The following is a 25,794-nucleotide window of genomic DNA, read 5'->3' as shown; positions in this document are numbered from 1 at the left end:
GCAAACACATTCTTGTTCCATCTCCCCAGTTCACATTTGAATAAGATGGTCTGGTTGGTTGGTTGCTTGCTTATGGACAATGGTCCCATTTTCACTGCCTGCACATTATTACTTCCGGGGGACATGTCCTGTGACTCCACTGATTATAGTGAAGTAAAAGCCTGTACTTGTAGACTAAGGTCTAACCTAAAAGCCATGTTGGTTGGGTCTGGTCACACAGCACCAAACAAGCCCCATGCTTTTCTCTCTATATGTAGTCTACTGAGGGTAGGAAAACGATTTCCATAGGATACTTGATTCAGGTAAAAAGAAATGTCACCCCTAGACGGAACATTTCCTTCTATATACAAGTAATCATTTTACAGTCAACATTAAATATACAATAAAGCGTTATTGGTACCGCTTTGTATTTAAAGCTCCTCCCCTTCAAGAGAACCTGTCCAAATGCAGCTAAAACTGTTTATGAAGTGCCTTAGACTATTTTAAAATCTTATTTCCTGTATGCCTAGAAAGAGTTATACAACTCTGGGAATACAGTGCATGTGGGTTGTCTGCTTCCTTACATGTATTGGAATAAGATCTGACACATGGAAGACTTTCCCCCAATCTGACTGAGCAGAGATCATTTGGCTGTGCCGTCTATATCATTGGATGGTTTTACCTGATACAAACTAAACTGTCCATGGACCTTCTGAAGATCCAATCAGATTCTCCCGTGTATGGCTTTGTCCAGGCACAAAGTGAACACCTTAGCTGAAACTGGAATGGCTCTCGCTCAGTGTACATTTTTCTCTTTTGTCTTCCAGTTTTACAGCCTCCCCGGCTGAAGTGGGGCAGCACCCCTAGCGATCCTGTACTTGTAACAAACACATCATCAAGATCAGTCCTCAGCGCTTTTGCTTTTTTCTTAGTAGTGTACATTTACTATAAAGTGGTTTGTCTTCTAGTTCTTACTGCAATGGAAAGAGAGACGCTTAGATGCAGTAACAAATCGGATTTTAGCATACTGCAGTCAGATGAGTTAGAAGTTGAGTTCACGTTGCTATGGGTTACCACACTTTGTAAATTACTCTTTTGTGGAGCAAAATATGAATGGTTTTCCTATACCAACCCTCGTGCTCAAATGTTCCCAGCCTTGGACAAATGCTTTTATGCATGCCCTTAAATCTAACTTGTCAAAGTTTATGGGAAGCCTTCAAACATTATTGCAGAATGACAGGAGATGATATTCTGCAACCCCTGCATAACATAATGATATGCTGTTACAGGATTTCATTACATGGCTTGGTAAATGCCAGCTTATAAATAAAAAAACAGGCCTTGTTTATCTGTGTGTTCCCACAGCAACCAGAGCATAATGAGAGAAGGGAAAGAAGAATTGGGGTGAATTTGGCAACACTTCCTGAGACCGTTCTCTGACCCTGTCTGATAAATAGGGCCTACTTCTCTTACATGACAACTAAGTCTCTGCTGACCAGATGCCATTGTCCCCTGCCATAAAGATGTGTGCAGAATAGGAAAGCTTTTTAAAAACTTTTTCAAAGCATCCACAGGAAAAATTCAACTAAAAATGATTGTCTTGCAAGCATGATAGCTGCCAAATCTTACACGAGAGTGTGCTACAGACATACTGTACTTTGTGTTGCCAGGATCCCTTCACGGTTCTGTGACGGTGATCCTGGAATGATTGTAGCCCCTGGTGCTGAATACTGTGTTACCTAGAGAAGAAATTGGCCAGGCCTGAAATCACCAGAGGCTGCCGCTTACTGACCACACCGAGTAGCCTGGAGGGAATAGCTGGAGCTCCAAGATCAGCCTGGGGAAAAACAAAAAAATGTCAAATGTAATGCTGGCCCCATACAACGGTAAAGTGATATTCTTTTTGAAACTATTATATTTACAAGTATTTTCTGTTGGTGGCACTATATACATTTGACGTGGTGTTTAGTTTGAACCATACAACTGTCAGAAATTACCATGGTTCTAATACAGTACAACATCAAGCAAGATTTTGACTTTACTTACAGTGCAAAAGAGAAACATTAACTCATTAGCATTAGTTTAATTTACACAGCAGTCTCCCTTGATGCTCCCAAAACACAGAGAGGGAATCTGTCTGTCCGTCTTATACTGGGGTAGAGTGCTGTGGGTAAAGCCTTGGCTATACCAGGAATGGCCAAAGTCCTGAACTGGTTGATTAGTACGCTATGCACATTTGGCTGGTGCCAAACTTACTAATCCTTCCTTTGGGCCACACCACACTGTCATGATTTCTTCTGACACATTCTCTGGTGATCCAGTGGCTGATTATTAAGGTCTGCACCTTTGGCACTTAGTGAACAGAAGCCGAAAGGAACTACTGAGCACTAGCACCGATAGGAGCAGCTATGCAGTATATTTTACATCAGTATTGTTCCCATAGTAGGCTGATATTAGGAGACCAGGAATTTGGAAGATTGTGGACGCTATCATTTCCCTTCCCTGGCTTCTCCTCATGTAAGCCAGAAGATTCCTCCTTTTCTTCATTCTTGTGCTCTCACAAATTCTTGTTGTGTAGGGACTGCCTGGGTCATATAACTGAGTTAGGGGTTGGCCTGAGGGTGGAGCTGAACCATAACAGGCTGGCATGAGGAGGAGGAACCAGGAAAGGGGAATTATCGTAAGAATTGGCAAATCATTTTTCATATTTGTAGCTGCTACAAAGGGGCTAGTGGGATGGCTCTTAAATAAACCTGATAGTTATATACTAATGTGTGGAAGTTCTCTACAGTTCTGGTAACTTTCCGATTTGTGCACATCCCTTAGGTTAGAAACAGTGGACTTCTGCAATCAAGCACATTGTTGCCTTAAGTCTCCCATAGATAATGGGGGTAAATCTGGTTACCATGGAGGAGTTTTCCCTTGCATTCTGGCTGACCAGACCCATGCTCCACCTGTACAACTTGTAGTTCTTACCTGGACCATATAAATGACCCGTGTGACTGTTTCTCCATTGCTGCTATCAGGCTGCAGTATCCAGGCACTGGGCAGGATCTCTCCCCTTACAGCATCCTTGTTAGGACGTGGCATAGATTCATTGTACACCGACTGGAAGCACAAGCTGTAACATTTCTCCTGTGTAATACAAACACATTCTTAGGGAACAGTCAATTTTGTGAAAAAGTATCGCCTGCCTCATTTTTTCCTGGCTGCAAGACATTCAGCATCATCTAGCACAATGGTCCCCAAACTGCTTCCCCGCAAGCTGGATGTGGCCCTTTGGGAGAAATAGTGTCGTGAGAGCAAAAGCCAGACACAAAAATGGTGATGAGGCACTATGCTTTAACTTGCTCTTGGGGCACTATTCCTCCCACTGTCAAATACAATCCCCCCCCCACTGATACCAACAAAGGGGCACTATTCCTCCCACTGTCACTGCTAAAGGGGTACTATTACACCCCAACCCCACTAATGCCAACAATGGGGCACTATTCCTCCCATTGATACACATATAAGGCCATTATTCCTTCCACTACATTCCATCCATTGACGGGGCATTATTTCTTCTTCCACTAACCACAAGCATTAGGAACACTAGTTCTGAAGACTCTGCTAATCACCAGGGATTTCCTTCACTTTGGGGGGATTTCCTCTTTCTTTTCGACTCATGGGATACACGTGGGGGAAAAAAACAAAGGTGATGGGTTATAACTCGCCCTTACTCTACATAGACAGAACGGCCTTCTCTCCGCAGGTGTAAAACTACATATCACCTGTAACAGGCTTCTAAGCCTATAGTAAGTCAGAGCTTACCTCTTTGGACTCCACAGTGATGCAGCAGAAGTCCCTGGGTTGCTTTAGGTAGCAAAGTGACATATCCATCACCACATGGACTAAAGAAGGAAAATGAACAAGACAATGCTTTAGTAATGGAAGTATTACAATGATTGTAGGACTGAGTGTGCTCAGGTCTATTTATATTCTAGCCGGTTAAAGACTTTATGTTTCTCCCACAACACGCTTCCTTTCACTCGTGTTCTTCTTAAAAATACTGACATTTGATCTTATTGTAAAACAAATAATACACAATTTGCAACACAGGAGTCAGTGGGAGTGTCAGCACATAAATTATTCATCTGCTCTATAGAGTGCAAAGCCACAAATTATTTGTAGCAGAACTTCTCTTGTTTGTATCAATCCGACAATTATAATTTAAGAAGATCTGAAACCTTTTTGGAAAAAAAAAGCAAAAAAACTCTTGATGATGTTGCTATGTCTTGATTATGCATATGTGGACGGTAGTATCTTTGTTCTTGTGGGTCTCTCACTGCTCATCCTCAGCATATCACCGCTCATTTATCTGAGCAAGGAAAAGCAGTTCACTTGACTAGAATAAGTGGGAGCTTTTCATGCTCTAGTTCAGCATGAGCCGTGCTGTCACTCAGTATAATGGAAACACACACTAAGTTTGTGAACATGGCAGGCTCAAGTGAATGACAAATGGAATTTCTCAATCGTCCACTGGGGGACACAGCTTTACTGGTAATAAGTAACAAAGAGTTATACTACCACCTACAGGAGAAATGGACACTATACACATATAAACTGAAGTCCAGCCCCCAGAAGCTATAACCCCCTTTCACCTCACCAGTTATGCTTAGTGTCCTCAGGAGAATAGATGTCTCCTTCCTCTCAGCTAGGCTTTCGCTTGATTTGGAAAATGTTATACTATCAATTGCTGCTGGTAGATTCATGCCGAATATAAAAAATCCTGGATGTCTCTCCAGTCAGCCAATAAACCAGGGGTAACCAAACTCCGGCCCTCCAGCTGTGGGGAAACTACCAATTCCATGATGCATCTCTCTCTGGGAGTCATGTCTGTGGCTGTGAGAATCTTGCAATGCCTCATGGGATTTGTAGTTCCACCACAGCTGGAGGGCCGGAGTTTGGTTACCCCTGCAATAAACTGACAGATTTATACCAGATATAGTAATTCTGAGGAGTTCTGATTTGTTCTTGCGTCTTTAGCTACGCACTTGTTCCAGGTCAGTGACTTAAAAGGATTGAGACCTGAATTTCAGCATTACTACCCATACTCACCAAACCCTACAGGCAAACATAATCTACCAGTTGGGTCCCATTTCTAGATGTGTGCTTTTATTTCTTTGTTTTAAAAAGAGTCTGGGATCTTTAAAGACATTTTTTCTATGTATTGAAACATGCCACTCACCCAGCTGAACAGTGCTGCTTACTCTCTGGTGTACACAAGCGCTCAGGATGGACTGGTCATACAGCCCCCTTGCATGGACGTCTTTTACCATATCCCAGACATTATGTAGAGGCCTCTTAATGACCCCAGCCCCAATAAAGCCATGCTTGGTGGGCGATGAGAAGGCCTTGTAATATACCAATACATCCTTCTCTGTTGTCTGGTATCTGCAATAGAGAAGCAACAAAGTGTTAAATAAACACATAGAAAAGACCCTCTGTGTCTTATTTTTTTTTTATAGATGGAGGCTCTGAAAACAACATTTCTTGGTGAGCTCCTAACTCTCACATATGCAGTATGTAAATAGAAAAAAATGGGCAATTATGACTTCCCTCATCCTTGTTTAATGTTTTTATTGTGGATATACAAATACAGTGGACAGGTACATTCATAGATAGATATGGGATTATCCTCACATAATACATAGCAAGAATAGAGCCTGGAAATCAAAATAATGAGTGTGAGATCTTGATGTTGGTGGTGTTACTCCATTGTAATGTGGTGGTTGGAGCAATAGGTATGAGGCTACCAATGAGGTAACTTCATCTACAGGAGCCTAAGCATAATGCATTAGGGTGGGCTCTCATAACAGTACAGATGTCAAGTGAGACTATAGAAATCAAATGTATAGCTTACTTGTGTGTTGCAGGAAATAAATAGAACATAACTAGTATAAGTAGTGCCCGTTATTACTTGTTCTTTTCTGTTCTCTTTGTCGGTCCAGAGAGCTCTGGGATGCAATAACCACCTATGAAAAGTAGGGATGCACCAATGCCGTTTTTTTTAATATCGAGTACGAGTACCGATATCTTTTTTTTACAGTACTCACCATTACCGGAAGTCCCATTAAGGAAGCCGGGTGGTGTGTAATGACTCGCTGCCTGGCTTCCCCATTAGCTGGGAAGCCGTCTCCATTCCCCCTGGTCACCAGGCCATCCGGCTTCCTGATGCCGGAAGTTCCAGTATCGGGACAGGCATCGGGGACATTTAGGCGAGTACGGGTACTCACCCAAAATACTCAGTATCAGCATTGGTGCATCCCTAATTAAAAGCTTTAGTTTGGTCCGCTTATAAAACCTGCTTTGCGATTAGCTACCATGGATCATTGCACACCAATGCTTACTGCTTTTTGTTAACAATTTGTCAGGCAAATTAGAAAAATCTACCAAATATATTGAAGTCTGAGGGCAAGCTGCACTGTAACGTATACTAGTTACTGTCAAATCTAATTTTCATAAGTAACAGTTATTAAATAATTGCTCCAGCGTTTGCTATGAAATACATGAGTAAGGAAGCATAGGGCAATATCCATTTATTTCTCTTATAGTAGAACTGTAAATGCCAGGTCCGTACGACGTACTGAGCTGGCCAGCTGGAAGCACTTTTGTAGCTCCGTAGGACGTACGTCCTTGGCAGCGAAAGGGTTAAAGTGGACTATGGCCATTTAAGTATTTACATATTTTTAAGCAGTGAATGAGCTTTTAGGACCTTTTTCACATCAAAACATTGCAACACACACATTTTGGTGTGCTAAGCATGTTGTGAAAAGCAACTGATACAGAAACCCTAATGCAAGAAAAAACAGATCCTGCACAATTATAATGCACAGCATATGCACCTGTGCATTGCAGTGCACTATAACACTGGTGCATTAAGGTGCACTGTATGCCCAATGGTGTGCAATTAAGTGTGTATCGCAATGCATATATATTATGTATTACCTTGCGTTTAGCCAATGCTAATGTGATATAACATGTGTAGTAAAGTGCACTTTAAGGCATGTTATGGTATAAATGTGCCCCTAAACAAGCCATCATTGACCTATGTAGCTGCAGGTACTGTATAGCAATTCATCCTCAAAGATCACTGAATCCTTCCAAGCCGTTTTCATAGCACTGAGCAACCCCACCCTCCAATGACTCAGCAGCCTTCAAGACCATATACCACACTAATATCATGAGAATGATTGGATAAAGCTTTTGTTAAAGGGCATCTGCTTTGCATGTAAACCTTTCTCTAGCTGGGAGGTGTCAGCATATGCAGTACTGGCATGTCTGGAAATGAGTGAAAATGAAGCAGGAGCTAAAGAAGACAATAATGTATAAAAACTTACATCCAACCTGCTGCCGCCTGGCCACTGAACAGGTTCTTTATGTCGTATGAACAAGCGGCCATTACCTAGAAAACAAATAATTTGTAAACAGTAGGAAAGGTATAAAACAATACAATACAAGAAATGGATGAAGCCGTGTAAACTGGTGTGTAAAGACCTAGACGGAAATTACTGCAACCTAAGGATGGCATTTCCCTATGAAATGATGGAATGTTTTGCTAAAAGAAATGTTCTCATCATTGTGTGTACATCGTGCTCATAGAATCGTTTTTGTGTTTTTACATTTATGGTCATATTGAAGATACACATTAAATGTATGACTGCAGATTAAGCAGGTAAGTGGCAACCTGAGTAGTAGTGGAACTGATCATAGTAAAGGCATTTGTTCTACCTCTTCAAGGAAACGTGTACTGAAAAAAAAATCCATTAGCCGCCATTGCCGAGCCCTCTATTTGGAAATGCTAGTCGCCTGGCTATTATGTTAATAGGCATTTTTTAGAAGGAGATTAGTAGGGTTGCACAGATACCAAGTACAGTACTTGGTATAAGTACGAGTACATGTACCGATACTTTTGAGCTCCAAGACTACACTAGAGAAAAATTCAGAAGTTAGGAGTCAGCTGTCATTTGTAAGGAGCACACGGAGCTCCTGGGATTTGTACATCTCTGTTTTAATGTATGATTTTGTTTTTATAAATATAAATAAAGGGATGCACCGATACCAGTTTTGCGAGTACGAGTACTTGCCGAGTACTTACAAGTACGAGTACTGATACATTTTTGTTTATTGTCATGTGACAGTTTTTCTAAAACAATACAGACTAATGATTTCAGGACAGTGGTGGAGCACCAAAGCCAGGCCCCAGCTGCAACCGCTGCAACCGTGGTAGTTCTCATGAAAATGCCAAGTATCTGCACTGGTACTCGAAAAGTATCTGTGCATCCCTAGAGATTAGTGATGTTGCCCCCATATTGCTCTCAGTACAGGTGTACTTACAAATTATGGTGACTGAGTACTTTCAACAATGGCAGACTACACTGTGATCTCTACCTGGTGTCTTGCCATAAATTTCTATGCAAGTATCACTTTGGGAAGAGGGAGACCAAGCAGCAGGCCACAGGTCTCAGAAACCAGCTGAAATTGAGACTCTAATTCATGATGGGGGGTTTCATTTTTACACTTCATCCTGATTTCTAAACCTCTACTGACTGACACTTGCTAGCTTAACCTGCAGTTGGCCTTTTGGGTGACCATACTTCGGAAAAGTGCGCTGGCAGAGCCTTTTTTTTCACTGATAATAAACATATTGCAAAAGTTAAATAAAAAAAAAGACCTAATGGGTTGGAGCTCAGAAAGGCAGGGTTGGGGTTAATTATACATTGAATGAGGTGATGTGTACAGAACTCACCTCTGCCATTGCACTGGCTTGAACCTGGGTTGCAAAATCCTGATATAATACTGGCGTAGACTGCAGGAGGGGACCATGTGGGTGACCACTGTGTGCTGGTGATACCTCAGCCGCTGAACTTTTCTCGGGAGGTGGCTGGTTTATGTTTGGGTCTAAAAAGAAAGTTTATCTGTTACATATAAACATTCACTCTGTTTATTTATCTCTAACAAAGTATTACTATTAGAAATCAATAGCTATAAACTGGAGATTTTGTGACCCCCGACACTAGGCCTATGGGTTAAACTGGTTAACCAGGCTCCCTCCTTTACAAAGAGACACATGAAACTGATTGTTGTCTGCAAAAATGTAATAAGGTTTGGTCTTCATTGCTGGAAACAATGATTTCTTTTGGATTACCTTTTTATTCATGTCCATAACAAGTCTCGTAATCCATAAGAATGTTAAGGTTATTATGTGATATGATAAGACTGGTGTGAGCAGCAAACTCTATTGACCAATGTGTACGTTTGTGTTCTCTTGTTCTTGCTGCTGTTCCCCCTTTTGTACATGTAATTGTAGAACTGGCCATGCACTTTGTTGTACTGATAAATTGCAACATAATAAAATATACCTTTAAAAAACAAATACTGGAAAATTCTTTCTGAAAACAAATCTTTTTCGAGTGAAGTTCCACTTGTGTATGGCAGCTTAAGGACTGAGAGTGCTGCCGGCAAGGCAGACTCTGTATTCTTCCTAACTACATATTTGGCCCAAGGATGACAAACGGAAGTATTTTTTCCCATTCTTGTCTTGTGTGGAATCATCCACCTCATAGAGCTCTTGTATTGCACTAAACCCCGGCTCACACAATTGTCAGTGCTCGTTCACCTGCAGGAATATTCATCTATGTGGAGACATACTGGCCGTACTGTTTCTGATTCTGCTGGGGGATGTCCCTAAGGACTACAAAAACCAAGTAGTCCAATCTGCTATTTGATAGTGTGCGTTTGTCTAACAGGTGTCCCAGACACCTCCAGGACACACCCCCAGGAGAGGACTGCAACTTGCCAAAATGCTAGAAGTCAACACTATTGGCCATGTTACTGCAGATGAGGAGTAGATTATTATTAGCTAATAATGGCAGATGAGGATTATTGTAACCATTGGTATCTGTGAGCATTACCATTAGAGAGAGCACGTTGGAAGCCAGTATGGCTGCCTCTGGATTACTGGTGATTTATTAATACGCATTAAAGCTGAACTCCGGCCTTACCTTCACTCTTGCACAGTTGTAAAGGCTCCTCTCCTGTACTGAAATTGCTTACTCTGATATCACTGCATGCTGGGAGCATCTCAGAGTGTGCATTAGAAGCTTACGCAAGTCAAATAAAGCCTGCCTTTTCTAGCTGGATGTTCAGCATTATCTAGTTCTTTTCTCCACAGCCAAACTGTCCCTGGCCCAGCCCTTCATTTCATTGGATTTTTGTTCTTTCATTCCTCTATAGGCTCAGCACCGCATAATACATTAGTCGCAGTGCTAAAACTCAAGTCATTTTGCTATTGATTGCCGCACATCATTTTGAATTTGCGATTACTTCTTAGACATTGTAAGTGATGATTTATTATTTGATTTCATACATTAATCATTTTTAACACTGATGGTTAAAGAGTTCTATGGAACCCTGATTGTGAAAGGATTATCTGCATTGTTAACAGTACATTATCACAACAGTCACATACCAGAGGCTGATGCATTCAGGGTGGGCACCAAAAGATAACTGTTCCTCACTGCAGATCTTCCTCTTCCAGATCCCAGTTCCAAGTCCAAGCCCATTGGTGAAGTCTTTTTAAAGAGAAAAACATTTTGAGCCCACTCAAATAAAGATTTACACAGAGAGGTACTTGTCTAGTACAAGGTCCTGCGTTGACAGGATTTGGCCTTTGTGGCAATGGCATCAGTTTGAGATGCTTCTGAGATCATTCAGAACTCATGGACAGGTGCATTTGATCTGCTTCAAACAGCATTCCCATAGACTTGCATAGGAATGCAAAACCCATCTGAAGCAAAGAAAAGCTAATCGATGCACTGAGTATTTTAGGTATACGGATCTTCAACAATGGCATTGTATGTCATGAGGTTCTGCAGTTTGCTTATCTCCTCCAATTAAAGAACGCTGCCACTTCACTAGTCAAGGTCAGAGCCTTAGATGGAACCTGAGATCTGACCCAACTCTCTTGGTAAAACAGAGGCCACTATGCCTTCTATATCTACCTGTGTCACCGTTGTTTGTATGTAGGCAAATGCTGAGTATTGCATAGATGGGTTTTATGCTCTCTGATGGTGGCTCTCTCCACCCCAAATGCGTCAGGGATGCGCTGGCAAATACGTTCAGCGCGTTGCCATGGTGTGCACTGAAATAAAGTACCGCATGTAGTACTTTTTTCAGCTCAGTGGGCTGTGACATGTTGGCGCAGTACTGGGACTGTAACGCACCCTTAATGATGAATAGGATAGGAGGGAGGACCTGAACACAGGGGTAATAGAATGAGAAGAGGGAACTGCACACAAAAGGGAACAGAATTGGATGGAGAACTTGATTCAATAGGGAACTGGAAGAAATAATACAGTATATAGGGAACGGAATAGCAAGATGTAACCTGAACACATTTTGTGGATATGAAGGCAGGCCTGCACTCCCGGAGAGCACAATCTGGCTTTCACATATGATATGGGATATTGCTCAGTATAATCAGTAAATATGAAAAAAACGCTGGACATAAAAATACATTTATTCACCAGGAGTAGACGGAAAGTGCCGCTACCAGTTCTTAGCTAAAGTCTATTTCTACGTAAAACTCTTCTTATTTGCCTTTCCATAGAGTGGCATTTTTCTGGCTATTTTGTTTTGTGTGACAGGGGAGTGTGAGGAGATATACCCACGTTCTGTCCTAGGTACAACCAGTAACTGGATGTGAAGGGAAATTAACCCACAGAACCACAAGAAAAAAATAACTAGAAAAAGTTCCAACCTCTACCCTCTCTACTAAAAAAAAGTGTTTTTATTGCAATCTATAAAGCAAAATAAACCTGACATTTTTTATTCAATACAAAGAATGTTTGGGTAGACTACTCTTCTGTCTGTTCTCTCTCTGACATAACGTAGACTATCCACCATGCACTGTACCTTTAATGTTTAGAATGACAGGAAATATATAGACAGCCATAACTCAAGGCGAAAAGCCTTTTTCTGTGCCGTACTTGGGCGATACCAGCTTAGAAAAAAGAACACCCAGCCTCATGGTAAGATCTTTCTTTTAGGATCTGATATTATTGCAAATACACACACTGGGCATATCTAAAACTATTTTATTTTTCTAAAGGTATTTTAATAGCATGGGAGAAGTGTATATATGTGAGCAAGTGTCGCATGAACACTGACACCACCAAAGCTATTTGCCTGCGTTCTGGTCTGTGGCTGACAAAGCATCTCTGCATAGTGCCAGGACATACAGATGAGGTTCAGAGGTATAATTTACATGTTCTACTCACATTGATCTTATTGCCCTTGGCAGGGGTGTTTGTAATGCCACTGTTATACCCTGACGTTGGTCCCGAGGACAGACTGAGGCTGGAATTGGTAAATAAAGTGCTGGTGCTTACAAGTGTCTTCATTTTGGTATCCTCCTATGAAGTAAAATACATTGTTTTATATCCAATATCACCTCATTCAGACAATCTCACCCAGCACCTGTAAAACTGTCATCACTGAAACAATACTAACCATTACATGATTTACACCAGGGGTCTCAAATTCAATGCACTCGGGGGCCACTGGACACATTTTCTTCTCCCATGTGGGCTACTTGCCAAACTTCATACGTCAAAGTATAACATTTGGCAATTTTATATTTTGAAACCCCCCCCCCCGTCCACACATACACATAATAAAAGAAAGAGCCCCCTCACTTGCTTACATTTCTGCAGGGAGGGGGTGAGGAGGCACAATCCCTGGTGATCCAGTGGTTGATTAGTAAATTCTGCCCCTTTGGCTTTTGAATCTATCCTTTCGGCCGGTGCTCAGTGAAGGCTGTCAGAGGGCCGGCAGAAAGGAACTGAGTGCCGGCACCGCCAGGAGCAGCTATGCGGTATGCATTCGACAGAGATCATTATGAAAAATTGTTGGATGGATCAGCACATGAACTGATTGGTTACTTGTACCACCTTTTCGTCTCACACGCCATTCACCGCTATACATGGACTATACAAGGCTGGCACTATTTTAAAAAATACATTTAAAAAATACAAATACATTTTATACATCTATACAAGTATCTTCTACAGTGGTTACTGTACATATTCCAGTCTGATCTTAGAGAATAAACAAATGTTGTGTTTGATAGACAGACATACAGACATGTTGTTTCTTCTGTTCCCACCTTCTGCAAAGTGCCCTGCAGCAGGCGTCTCTTCTCCACCTCTGCCCTCTCACGTAACTTGTCCCTTGCTCTGGCAATCTCAGTCCTGGCCTCTTCCCGAGCCTTCTGATAATCCTTCAGCATTGCTTCAATTTCTGAAGGACACTGAGCTGCCCTTCTTTTTGGTTCCTGAATTCTAAAACACAATTGAGACACTATCAATTCTGCAGCCACTCCGATGTGCATATTTGTTTGTTGATGCCAGGGTTAAAGGGTATTCCCACTATTGCAGTCAAATTTGAGAAAAGCCCACTATAGGTTTGCTATGTGTTTCCATTTACAAAACATATTTTAAAAACATATATCGCTTACCCTTTGGATGTTTGTTTGGAGCAATGCCCCTTGAGATTTAGATTAATTGAGAGAGATACAGGAAAAAGGAGAGAGAAAAAAAATAGGAGGTGAGAGAGGAACACTTCCTCTTTTGTAAGATGTGGTCACTATCCGGAGAGGAACCCGCTAAGGAAAGAAGGCCAGCCATGGGGGAATAATATGAGGAGAGAAGGAGTAGGGGCAGAAATACCTACTGAAGGGATGCTGAAAAGAAACTTGAAGGATATAGGGTGAAGACAGAAATGCACCAGAGAAGGGGAGGTAAAGTAGACAACTGAGAGGGAAGACAAAGCTTTTGGTAAGGGGAGGTGATCAAGCAGAATGTATGCCTCAGTTGGAACTCAGCACAAGGCCTTTTCCTTCCACTGACAATATAAAGGTAATCCAGTAATGCCAGGCATTGTTTTTTATAGATCTCTGACTGGTCCCTTTGAGAGAGGGTCAGATCCTCCATTGGTCTGTGGCCCTCAACCTTATTAAGATACAATGAAATAAAAAGGGAACTTTTCTCCTGCCAATGAACTGGGATGCAAGCGTTGTCTGCGTTTAAGAGGTGGCAGACGGAATCAAACACCGCGCCAGCAGATTTTGGTTCAAGAGAGTATTAATCAATGATGTTCAGGAGTGCAGGGCGATAACGGGGCGGCTCTCACCAGGTTCAGAACAACCTCAGCACTGCAAGACAAGACACAGAGAGCGCCTCCATCGCATAAAAACTTTTTAATAAACGAATAAAAAAATGGTATAAAAGGTACTCACAAAGGACGAATAAAAACAGCCATAAAAGGGTCAGAACGAAAGGTGTATAACCACTTCACTACCAGGGAAGACGAACAGCCGTTGGATATGCACCTTTAACCACTTCACTCCCAGGGAAGACGAACAGCCGGTGGATATGCACCTTTAACCACTTCACTCCCAGGGAAGACGAACAGCCGGTGGATATGCACCTTTAACCACTTCACTCCCAGGGAAGACGAACAGCCGGTGGAAATGCACCTTTCGTTCTGACCCTTTTATGGCTGTTTTTATTCGTCCTTTGTGAGTACCTTTAATTTTAATTCGTTATTAAAAAGTTTTTATGCGATGGAGGCGCTCTCTGTGTCTTGTCTTGCATTTAAGAGGTGACTCAAGACTGATTTCCAATAGATTTTATAGGTATCGAAGTGTTCTGTAAAAGGAGGGTGCAACGGTTCTGATGGTATGTGATGATCTGTAAAATGTTGACTGATTCTCCTGACATTGCGCCAAAACTCCGACATTTTAGGGCACAGCCAAAAAATGTGGAGTAGTGAGCCCTTAACCGTCTTGTATCGCCAGCATCTGGAAAAAGCCTATAAGAACAACCTGAGGCTTCTAGAGGGGGTTCTGTACCATCATATGAGGATTTCGTAATTGGATTCTTGGACTCTGGTGCACATGGAAGATTTCACGAAAACGAGATCCATCTTTTGGATCTTTGCTGGAGTGAAGGTGATTTCCAAGTCTAATCCCATTTGGCTATGAAAGGGGGATGAAGTTCAGGCTCTGGCATTGAGAGCAGGGAATAGATCATACACAGGATTTTTATGGTAAACATTATCTCCTCAGTCCCCTCAACATTATTTAGGGGGGAAGCGAGGTAGGATGTTTAAGCATGTAAAAAACACTTATACAAGTAAGTAGCAATTGTGTTTTAAAGTTATGTGATGTGAATGAGAACATGTAACAAATATAAAGTACTGTAGGTCCATACAAACAGAAGAAAATCTGCCCGCACACCAGACTCCACTGGAATATTTTATTGAAGCTTGTACCACATTACTGGTGTCCCGCCCAAGGTCTGCCCCCTCTGATGCGTTTCACCCAATCACAGGCTTGGTGGTAGAGATCTTACGAATCTACGACTAAGCCCATGATTGGGTGACATGCAGTGCTTCTTTTGTATGTTCTCCTTAAATATAAAGTAGATGTTATCCCGATCTGGCTGCAAAAGTGGAAATACACTTTAAAGGTTGTTTAAAAGTGAAAATATTTTTTGCTTGAATATTAGGACAATAGCTGCTACAGGAAAATAATTTCCACATATTTCCATTATAACTAAAGCTCATCTGATGCTTCAGAATTGTGTGCATTGTATACTAATGATGAGATATTTTGGAAAGGCCAAACTTCTCAAAAATCACAACTAATCAATATCATACCTGGTGCTATCCACAACGTCTCTTCTCAGCTGCTGAAGGTACTCCCTGCGCCTACTGGGCAAATCAGAGTCTCTTAATGATGACAGCGATGTTTGAGAGGCACTCAATTGTTTCTGGGGGCTGAGGCTGCGGCTTCTTCTAAAACTTTGCAGTCGCTCTTCTCTTTCCTTGCGCAAATTTTCTATCGCTTTCATGTGCCTTGAGGGAGGGTGAAGAAACAGATGAAAGAAATTAATGTTTCATCTGCTCATAATACATACAACTGAACATTTCTAGCTGTCAATAAATTCTATAGAAAGGTAGCCAGTCATGGACAAAGTGTCATTGCTAACCACCTCCTGAAAATGTTGTCTGTCTGACTTTCATTCTATGGCTTTAACATAGAACATATATGTCAGAAGTTAGATCACAAAATATAACAACTTTATGCCAAATTGTTTGGTGTCAGCGACTCAGGAAATGCTGGAGTCAAGGCTGAAAGAAAGGCTCCACACAGCTATACACAACTGTTTATAGTGTAATATTCCTAATAGACCAGCCCAAGCTAAGCAAGTAGCTGTCTGTATATGATCTGATAAGAGGTCTGGTCAGGTCACTGAAGGAACCAGTTAAGCAGAGAGGCTGAGACTGGGCAGCTCTGTCCTAAGGAATCAATAGAGTTGTGTGCAAAAATAGCCAGGAGGCTGAAATACGTTTGTGTTTCTTTGTTATGCTATACAACCCTGCCTGACAGAACACTGTTATTTTGGTGTTTGGATGAAAAAATGGGCAATAATGCCCTAAAATGCATTCCCCTGAGTGCTTGGAAATCTCCCAATTTAAAGCTAAATCTCCCTTCACCCAGATACTTGCGGATTCTTTCCCCAGAGGCCACAAGAGTACTCTCTGTGCATTCTCCCAATGATTCTAGATGTGATTTATGTGTAGTCTTGGCAGCTTATGAGCCCTCAGCTGCTAAGCCAGTACTGCTTTGCTATATAATGAATGAATGCAGTAGTAGGAGGGGTTATCCTGAGCTGCCGTACATTGTTTGCCAGCTTCCAATCCTCCTTTAGGCAGTGTATCCTAAAGTTGAAAGACTTCCCATGTCCCTCAATGGACACCAAAAACGAGTACAAAAAAAATCTATTTTTGTTAAGATTTGACTTTTGTGAAAGTTTTATATAAAACTATTTCTTACCTTTCATATAGCTGTTTCTTTATGGAAACCTGATCCTGATGATCCATCTTTCCTGTCTGTATCACTCTCAGTAGTGCATCAGTTTCTCCAATTCCATAGCTCAGCTTGGCTTCTGCTAGCTGTACAGTAAGGGGCTGTGGATTAATCTCCAGGTGTACTGCAGACATGATCTCTGCACGCTCCCGCTGCAGCCTTTCAATCTCACGAGATCGGCTTTCCACCTCTTCCTGAGATGGATTAGAGGGACTCCGTTTCATACTCAGATTGGGATAGCTCAACAGCAACTGTACATTTCTTGGTAAACTACCTTGAACCCCAGACCAATTGCTGAACTTATTATGAAGTGGCAGATCCTGCAAGCTATAATTATGTGACTTGTGACTGTTTGCCAAAGTGGGCTCTTGACCTAAAAGAATGTCGGTATTACATTCACTCTCCACTACAGATAAGCTGTCTTCTTGCAATTGCAAGTCAAAGCCACTTACTTGAGAACGCGAGAATGGGTAGTTTTCAATTTTTGCACATGGATAACTTGAATTTATGGTACTACTAACAATATCATTCTCATCAGCGCCATAATCTTTCCTTGTTGTTCTTGTTAGGAGCTGCCTGTGTCTGTCCAGTACAGGTTGTGCCACCTGAGAGATATTTTCAAGTGACTGAGGGCGTTCCCATGCCGGTAAAGCAGCAAATGTGGATGCAGGTACCTTTTTGGGTTGGATGGATCTAAAATAGTCTTTTCTATCTTCTCTGTCTTCATAACCTGAAATCTCTGAGTTGCTACTAAATTGGTTGGTAAAGGGAGAGTGTTTGTTTTGCAGAATGCAACCTTCACTCTTGTATCTCTGAACTTGATGTGTTGCTATTCTTCTTTTAGGAGATTCTCTGAGAGAGCTGCAATGCCCACCTTCAAATTCATTTTCTCGATTTCCCTGATCAGAAGAAAAAATGCTTTCACTGTCTGTTTCTATTTGAGAAGTGGCGACTTGTAGATCATGATTTCTGCGCTCTCTCCTTTTCCTATGTTGAGATACTTTCTCAAGGTTTTGTACATTGGAATGATTTTCAGGTCCAAATTTATCAAAAGGCTTTTTACTTGCCCTTAGTGTTAGAATTGGTGATGAAGCCCGATCAACCATCATGCTGTTTCCTTGATTAGCAGTGTGGCATCTCATAGTTTGAACAACACCAGATGAAGGTTTATTTACTACAGCAGGAGAAATCTCCCTTGAGAACTTCTTGAAAATGGCTGAAACAGGAGGACTTCGAGGTGAGGAAATTTGAAGAGATCTAGATGACATGTCTTTTGAGCCATTTAGGAATGGGGCAGATGCTCGTACATGTGATGATTTAGACTCATGCTCTGCTGGTTTAGAAGGCACATAGTCATGCAAGTTTGGAAGGCTTTGTCTCCTAACTTTTGTTTTTTGATCACTATCTTGTGCCCCTGTTAAATGACTCTTGTGTGGAATATGAACCGATGAATCTGCTCCAACTACCTTCACAATAACATTTATTTCTGAGGGGCTTAGGAAACTGTTCATTTCTGTGCCATAGTTTTGTGCACTGTTAATGTTTAGCTTATCCGTCTGAATACCTTTATCTTCATAAGTTTGGGTAAAAGCGTCTTTGACTGATTTTTTGTCAACCGATTCTGCAGCATCTTTCTGTAATCCAATAGCATCAAAAGGGACATTTTCACGCTGTTGGGACAAATTTCCCAGCAGTTCTGAGGTTTCCTGTAACAGCTGTGATAAATGCAAGGACATGCTCTGAACATTGGACCAAGGAAATGATTTCTGCTGCCTAACTTGCCTTGAGGATGACACATCTGTGTTACTTCTTTGGTGCTTGCTGGTCTTACGATATCTAGGCTTAGTGTGTGTTCTTTGTTCATAAGACATTCTTTGGTCATTTTCAGTACAAGTCTCTGACTCTGAAGTGTAGAGGATCATTATTTCATCTAGCTGGGAATCGTCTTCAAATCTTACTTGTGACCCAGATGTTCCAACAAATTCCATATCATTTCTTCTGTGTATAGCATCAGTTTCGTCCAATAGATGAGCTTGAAAACCATCAAGCGAATTTAAATCGTGCCTGGAATCATTTCCTCCAAAGCTGCTTATTGTGCTGGATGCTTGTTTAGCATTTGCATAGGAACTAAGATGAGAATTAAAAGGAGAGCTGTGACAATTGAGCCCTTCATTAACACTAGAGCACCTTATTAATTTATCAGCTGTAGCCTGAAACTTACTGCAAGATACATCACTGGCACTGTAAAATGAACAGTTCCTCCACCCAGCCCTGGGACTAACTTCCTGCTGCCAAGAGTGAACAAAGGGATTAATGTCACTTGAGGAAAAGTGAAGACCTTCTTTATTCTCAACCATATCTTCTACTGATGTCTGTGTTTGTGTTGATGAGTCGTTAAATAAACTGCTGTGAAGATTAGATGGCAGTATATTGGGAATGTAGGATTTATTGTCAGTGCCATCATCCTTGAAATGTGCATGTCCAACAGTGTTTTCTTGGGCATTTACAAAACAGTTTGGTGCTTGGTAGGGATCAGCAAAACAACTGTTTATTTTGCAGCCTGCTACACTATGTTGTGAGCGATCCGTTGACTCTATATTTGAATGGTCTTCTATGTTACACATGGTCTTGGTGCTAGAAACAAGTGTTTGTGGAAAAGATTCCGATCTTAATCTGAAGGGTAATCCATTAGGTGGGAACTCTTGGGATTCTGTCAAATGTGACTCAGCAAGTGCCCCGGTAGGTGGTACACATTCAGAAACGGTATGGGTAGAACAGTGAGCTTTGTTAGACATAGTGCAAGGTGATGTGTTTATTTTAGAAAATGCAAGGTGAGAAAAGTCACCAGGGACATCTGTATGAATAGCTCCATCCATATCTGATTTACATTCATTTAATACTGACAGAGTTTCCAATGATCCAATATTCAAGCTTGTGAGGCCACTTGAGACTAAAGGACTGGATGTTTCTGTGTCATCTTCTCCAGAGGAAATCCCAGTAGATCTATTCAACTCTGAAGGATATTCTCCACAGTCTGCTTCAGTCAAACAAATATTGTTTTGGATTCCTTCATTTTCTTTGCTTCTGTATCCCAGTTGTAAAGATGGATCAGATTGTACTATTGTATGATCTGATATGACATGTATTCCACAGGCATCCACCATTTCTGTAGATTGAGGTGTGCCTTTGTCCATTAGCAAACTTAATTTGGATTTAAGATTATGTTCAAATTCATAAGTGGTACAAATGGATGCTTCAGATATATGACCCGAGCCATAGTCGACATTTGCTTTTTCTGTTGGCTCAGTTTCTTGACAGGGTCTGAAACTGGATGGCTGACAACTTAAAGACATTTCAGTCTGTTTGTTCGCTTCTTGGATTTGAGCAATCGGATACTGACATTTATTGGTGTCATTCTCGATATCATTTTGTGCTTCATTTGGTTCTTCCATACACTGAGAAGAGTTAACAGGTGATGCAGCAGTTGGCAAAGTGCAGGCATTAGAAGAATTAGCTAAAACAGGGTAAATAGATTCAGATTTGCAAGTAGCGTTTTGATGATCTTGTGAGAAGATAACTGCAGTTTTCTCTTCTAGTTTATCCTTTGCCAGAGGGCTTTCAATTATTTGCATGATCTTATTTTTACTTGGAAGTTTGTCCAGTGTCTCCTGCACAAGCAAGTTTTCCTCTTGGGCTTTGGCACTGAAATTTTGGTCTTTTGTTTGGTAACTTTCCCTTCCTTTGTTATGTATTGGTTCACTTTCCTCCTCAAATCTTCCATGAAGATTTCTGTGTCTATCAGTAGTACTGCCAAAAGAAATGTTGCCGTCCACGTCTGCAAATGAATGAACAGCGGAGTTAAAATCATTAAATAGTTTGGGTATTACCGGATTATTTACAATGAATACTGCAGAACCTTTTTCTGTACTTTCATTCTTGGTGGCACCGTTTTCTTTTTCATGTGGTATACCAAGTTCTGATTCCCCATTTTTGGGTTTAAAAAACATTTTTCCTTCTCTACACTTCCGAATCCTGGAAGAACTTGATTGATGATTTTCACCCTTGACACCATCTTCTACCATTTTTTTCAAGCCAAAGTGAGATTGTTTTGGTTCAGAATTGTTAGGTAAAATGTCTGCATTTTTATAATGTGTGCTTTCAAGTTCAGTCTTATTATATTTCTGTTCAGAAACATGCTCACTTTGCATTACAGTGTCATAATATGGAAGGATTGGGTATGTACTTCCAAAATCTGGTGTTAAGGGTTGATCAACACAGGGTTGGTTTTCTTGCATGTTGTTTATAGCATTACTAGTGTCAGCAGAATTAGATTCCTCATCATTTTTAGTAACAGTGTAACCAATTTGATTCTGAAAACCTCTCCCAGAAGTAGTGAAATCCTGAGTGGCTGTCACATGATTGTCATTTGTATCCTTTGAAGCATCTTTGCCATAATCTTGGTCTGTTTCTTTTTCAAATATGTCATGCTTTATCATCCCATGTTTATTAGCTGGGGGTGGATCTTCAGGTTTTCCCTCTAAAGCACCTAGTTTGCCATCATCTGTATCACTGAAAGCTTTCTCGTCATTTTCATTGATTTTCTTTATCTGTTTATCAACTGGAAATGAACCTTTAGTTTCAGATGCCATAAATGTCATTCTTATTAGTTTAGGGGACTGAAGCTTCTGACCAGCAATGACATTCAATGAATTTTTAGTACCTTCACCATTACTTTTTTTACACAACAGTACATCTATGCCTGTTGATAAGATCCCTGAGGAGATGTCTTGATTGTCATTTTTAGTACCATTAAATGATTGTGGCATCTTTATGTCTGTGTGGACTGCTTGTCCTGAAGGACATATTCCTTTAAACTGTCCAGAATGTGGTTTACAACAGTGTGTGTCATTTTCACAATCAAGGGGATGACCAGCATATTGTAGAGGATTTGTTTCCAACCCATGCCCTGGTTGAGACTCTGCAGATAAAGACTGTAAATCCTGCATTCTCTCTTCTAGTAAAATCTCTTTCTCTTGAATTAGCACCTCACCAGAAGAATTATGGAGACTGGATAGTGGTCCTGCAATATCTTCACAAGAACTCCACAATTCACCTTGTTCATTACTATTTATATCAAGAATTTGATGTTGAAATGTACAAGTCTTGTTGGAAAGAGCAGTCAACTGAAAGGTTTCTGGATGATTCAATGGGGTATTACAAGGATGTTTGCTACAACATTCATTTACTCTGCTTTCCTTAAGTTTAAGGCTGTTGTACTCAGGAATATTTATGTTCGGTGCTGTACTTGACCTTGGTAGTGTGTGCTCAATAGGAGGAAGATCAGTGATATTTATTACTGGGGAACTTCTGGTGACTTCCATATTGGCCTCTGGTGATGTACAGGAGAGTAAGCAAGGTGAGCCACTAAAAACATTACTTTCTGAGTCCTTACGGCCATCAACAGATCCGTCCTCAGTTCTAGAGGCTGGAGAATCATCTTCACCAAGGTTTTTAACATGTTGGAGAAGGTTATTATATATTGCAAGCGGTGTTACATTTATTGCGTCACTCTGCTGAATAGACATTGTGTGGCTTATGTTTTTGGCAGCTGACAGTGGTTGGTTGGGCATTATAACTGGAGTGCTAACATCAGCAATTTTATCAGCTGCAATTCTGCCAAGTCCATTGTTAACTCTATGAAGGGGGTCAGCGGTTTTATTTTCACAGACAGTGTCCTTCTCACATAAACTTTGTTGTGTTTCTAGCTTGCAGTCTCTGTTCCCATTTAGATCTATTGTTGCAGTGTATGATGTCACCTGTGATGCTAAATTGGTGGTTGCAATGACAGTATGAATTTGTTGGTCTGTTTGTAGTTCATTTGTAAACCCAGCTATGTTTTTCTGGATTTTTTCAATCTCTAAGTTATTGTGAAGTAAAAGTCCAGACTTGTTATATTCTGAACAGGTATCACTGAGAACGGCTGTTTGGTTATTCAGGTAGTCAGTCTGCACATATGTTGACCCTACTTGTATAACATTTTGATCAAAGCTTTCCATAGTGACATCAGCATGGTCATGCATTTCACCATTCTCTTGTAAAACAACCATCTCTCTAGGTTTACATTCTTCATTTTCATTCAAACGAGAAATGTCAGACACCATCTCATTAGTGGTAAATTGTACGCAGGTATTTTGCCTCATATCCTGGTTTGCATTTTCTAACAATACTGTGCTTATAGGCTTTATATTTAAATTATTCAGTGATGTAGAAAGGTTTTTATCACACACTGTCAGCTCTTCTGTAATATTTGTTTGTTCACTGCTCACTTTAATATTCACTTCATTTGGTTCAACAGACTCCTTATGGGTATCTTTTATATATTGGCTGTGTGTTTCTATAGACATTTTAGGATCCCTATTAACAGAAGTCTTCACAGAAACTGTGGTATCTTTGTTGCTTTTTTCATCTGTAGATGGGTCCGGCAATGGTTGTAGCATTTTATTTGCATTCTCTTTGTCATAACCAATTAGCTCCAAAGCTACATCTTTTTTCTCCATGTCTGGAACAGATTTCTGTTTATTTTTCTCACCTTCCATGAAATTGTGTGATACATCGGGAAAATTAGGATGATCCTTTGATGTACTGAATTCACCTAAATGTTTACTAGAACAATCATTGTCAATATTATTACATTCATAAACAGGCTTTTTGTTTTCTAAACATTTTACTTTGCTATAACTAGTATTTGGATGATCTCCCTCAAGGTTACACATATTTAGATTTTCGTGAAGTGGTTCTGTACCCACACAGTACTGTGCATTCAATTCTTCTTTTATATCAGGACATGCCCTAGGTCTGCTTTTAATAACATTATTTTTAGTAGATACTTCCTTCCCTTCATCTTGTGTGAAGTCTGAATCTGTTTTAGCAGCCCAACCGTCAGCACCAGTAACGTCTTGATGTAGATCATTTACAACAGGTTCTACAGTACACTTTTCACTTGGTGATAAAAGCAAAGTATGTTCACCATTAAGAACAGGTGGACTAGGGTCAATTTGCTGGGATTTTACATCAGGAACATTCAAAGGTGTGGAGGTATCTCTGTATCCCATGGTAGCACCCTCATTCATCTTAAGGTAAAATGAGGCACTTCTTTGTAGAGCTGTATTTTCTCCAGTAGTTGTAATGTCTACATTCTTCTGGTCATCATCATTCATATTTACACACCTAGGACTCTGAAGCTTCCAGAAGATCTCTGCTGGACGTTCCTCAGATGAATCCACATCTGGTACTTCATCAGCATCAGCCAAACTGTCCAGAGAAAAACTTTTGGAGAATCCAGTGGTCACGGACCCAGTTGTGACTAAAGGAAATGAGTTGTGATATTCTGTTAAACTATTAGGAGAGCCAGAATGAGTCACAATTGTCTTGTATCTGTTATATTTTCGTTTATTGGGTCTATCTTTTTTGTTTTCTCTTTCCACCAAGGAGTCCTGTGACATTTGGCTGTCCTCACTGTCTGAATCCCTCCTGCCGAATTTCTGTTTCTCTCTTTCTTCCTGCTTTAGTTGTTCATTTAAGGCATTAGCATATGCAGAAGACAGAGAATCTACAGAATAGAAGCTTTCACCATCAGAAGAGTCACTGCTTTCATCCTCTTTCCCGTGTTCTAGTCTTTGTATACTAGATCTCAAAAGTCCCTTATTGAGTCTATCTGTGCTCATCCACCTCCTATCAGTTACATGGCGATCTTCAGGATGGTTGTTAAGCTTGGATATGTTGTCAACAGAAGATGATATTTTATTAGCCACATTAACTGGTTTTGTTTTAGTATTTGGCATTGATGTTGTCATGTTTCCTCTTGCTCCCTTCACTGTAAATGCATCTCTAGGAGCAATCTTTCCTGGGCCAGGTGATCTCTGAATATTCTTGGCATATTTTTCTGGTGGAGATTTGACGCACTCGCTCTTTGCTGTTGGTTTGATCTTCTCCAACACTGTGTTCTTTCTAGGTATTCCAGCAGTGGGTTGTGACTGTTTTTTGGTTTCTTTTAATTTTGTGTCCTTGGTTCCTGTATTTATAGCAGCCCTTGCATTTCTCTTCTTTGGTGGCTCAGTAGGGCAGCCGTAAAGTCCTCTTGATCTCCCACCAGCTTTATCCATTTTTTGCCGTTTTTTGCTCATTTGTGGATCACTTGGAAAAAAGGTAACACCGGAATTCCTGTGACTTATGAGTAGGTTGATGGTTCTGTTTTCTGCTTGTGTAGTTCCAACTTCTAAAATGGATGATTCATTGTCAACTTCATCACAGCTGCCACAAGTGGGTGAGGTTTTAAGACAATCTATTGACAAAGCTCGTAGAGGCTTTTTGTTTTCACGGGTCTTGGATTTTTGTAACAGCTCACTTTTACATTTTCTTTTTAAGAGGGCACTAAAGGAAAAAAGGAATAAATGGCAGTTTTACTTGGTTACTAACATTGAAAACAGGACACAACATATCCCTACTGCTCGCTTTGGTCTAGGGACAAAAATAAAGATGGCTGCTGTTAGACCAGTCCCTGCAGTCTCTTCTCCCCCGGGCTCCAGCGGTCTAAGGACTCATGACGGCATCAGGTCTAATGCAGGTCCATTAGGTGTGAGCATACAGCGGGAGCGGAGGGGAAGAGAGGCCAGTGATCACTGCTGCAGGACAGAGGATCAGGTGATTAGATCTCCTTTATTTTTGCCCCAGGCCAAAACGAGCATTTAACCTTTGACCTGCAGTGGTAGCCCACTGCAAGGATTAATTCGAAAAAAAAACCCTGGATTTCTTCCTTAACTTAAAGTATATTTCCACTT

At 40.9% G+C, this 25,794-nt stretch overlaps 1 protein-coding gene across 1 annotated transcript in view; it reads right to left on the bottom strand.

The window, feature by feature from the left end:
* Positions 1-1,501: 1,501 nt before the first annotated feature.
* The window catches only part of STARD9 (StAR related lipid transfer domain containing 9), a 117,705-nt gene continuing 93,412 nt past the window's right edge, over positions 1,502-25,794 (bottom strand). Inside the window, exons 23-37 of the mRNA XM_018564877.1 lie at positions 22,395-25,387; positions 21,336-21,575; positions 16,925-20,792; positions 15,745-15,942; positions 13,190-13,364; positions 12,301-12,437; positions 12,045-12,054; positions 10,493-10,598; positions 8,771-8,922; positions 7,362-7,426; positions 5,210-5,415; positions 3,793-3,872; positions 3,707-3,720; positions 2,956-3,100; positions 1,502-1,816 (exon numbers count right to left, since the gene is read on the bottom strand). Coding sequence (XP_018420379.1) covers positions 1,715-1,816; positions 2,956-3,100; positions 3,707-3,720; positions 3,793-3,872; positions 5,210-5,415; positions 7,362-7,426; positions 8,771-8,922; positions 10,493-10,598; positions 12,045-12,054; positions 12,301-12,437; positions 13,190-13,364; positions 15,745-15,942; positions 16,925-20,792; positions 21,336-21,575; positions 22,395-25,387 — 8,491 coding nt within the window. The 3' untranslated portion in view covers positions 1,502-1,714. The remainder of the gene's footprint in view (positions 1,817-2,955; positions 3,101-3,706; positions 3,721-3,792; positions 3,873-5,209; positions 5,416-7,361; positions 7,427-8,770; positions 8,923-10,492; positions 10,599-12,044; positions 12,055-12,300; positions 12,438-13,189; positions 13,365-15,744; positions 15,943-16,924; positions 20,793-21,335; positions 21,576-22,394; positions 25,388-25,794) is intronic.

Source organism: Nanorana parkeri, unplaced genomic scaffold (genome assembly GCF_000935625.1).
Source record: "Nanorana parkeri isolate BGI_ZX_2015 unplaced genomic scaffold, ASM93562v1 scaffold791, whole genome shotgun sequence".
NCBI classification, from domain to species: Eukaryota; Metazoa; Chordata; class Amphibia; order Anura; family Dicroglossidae; genus Nanorana; species Nanorana parkeri.
Note: the sequence above shows the minus strand (reverse complement) of the source record. Positions and strands in the feature narration are given on the sequence as shown.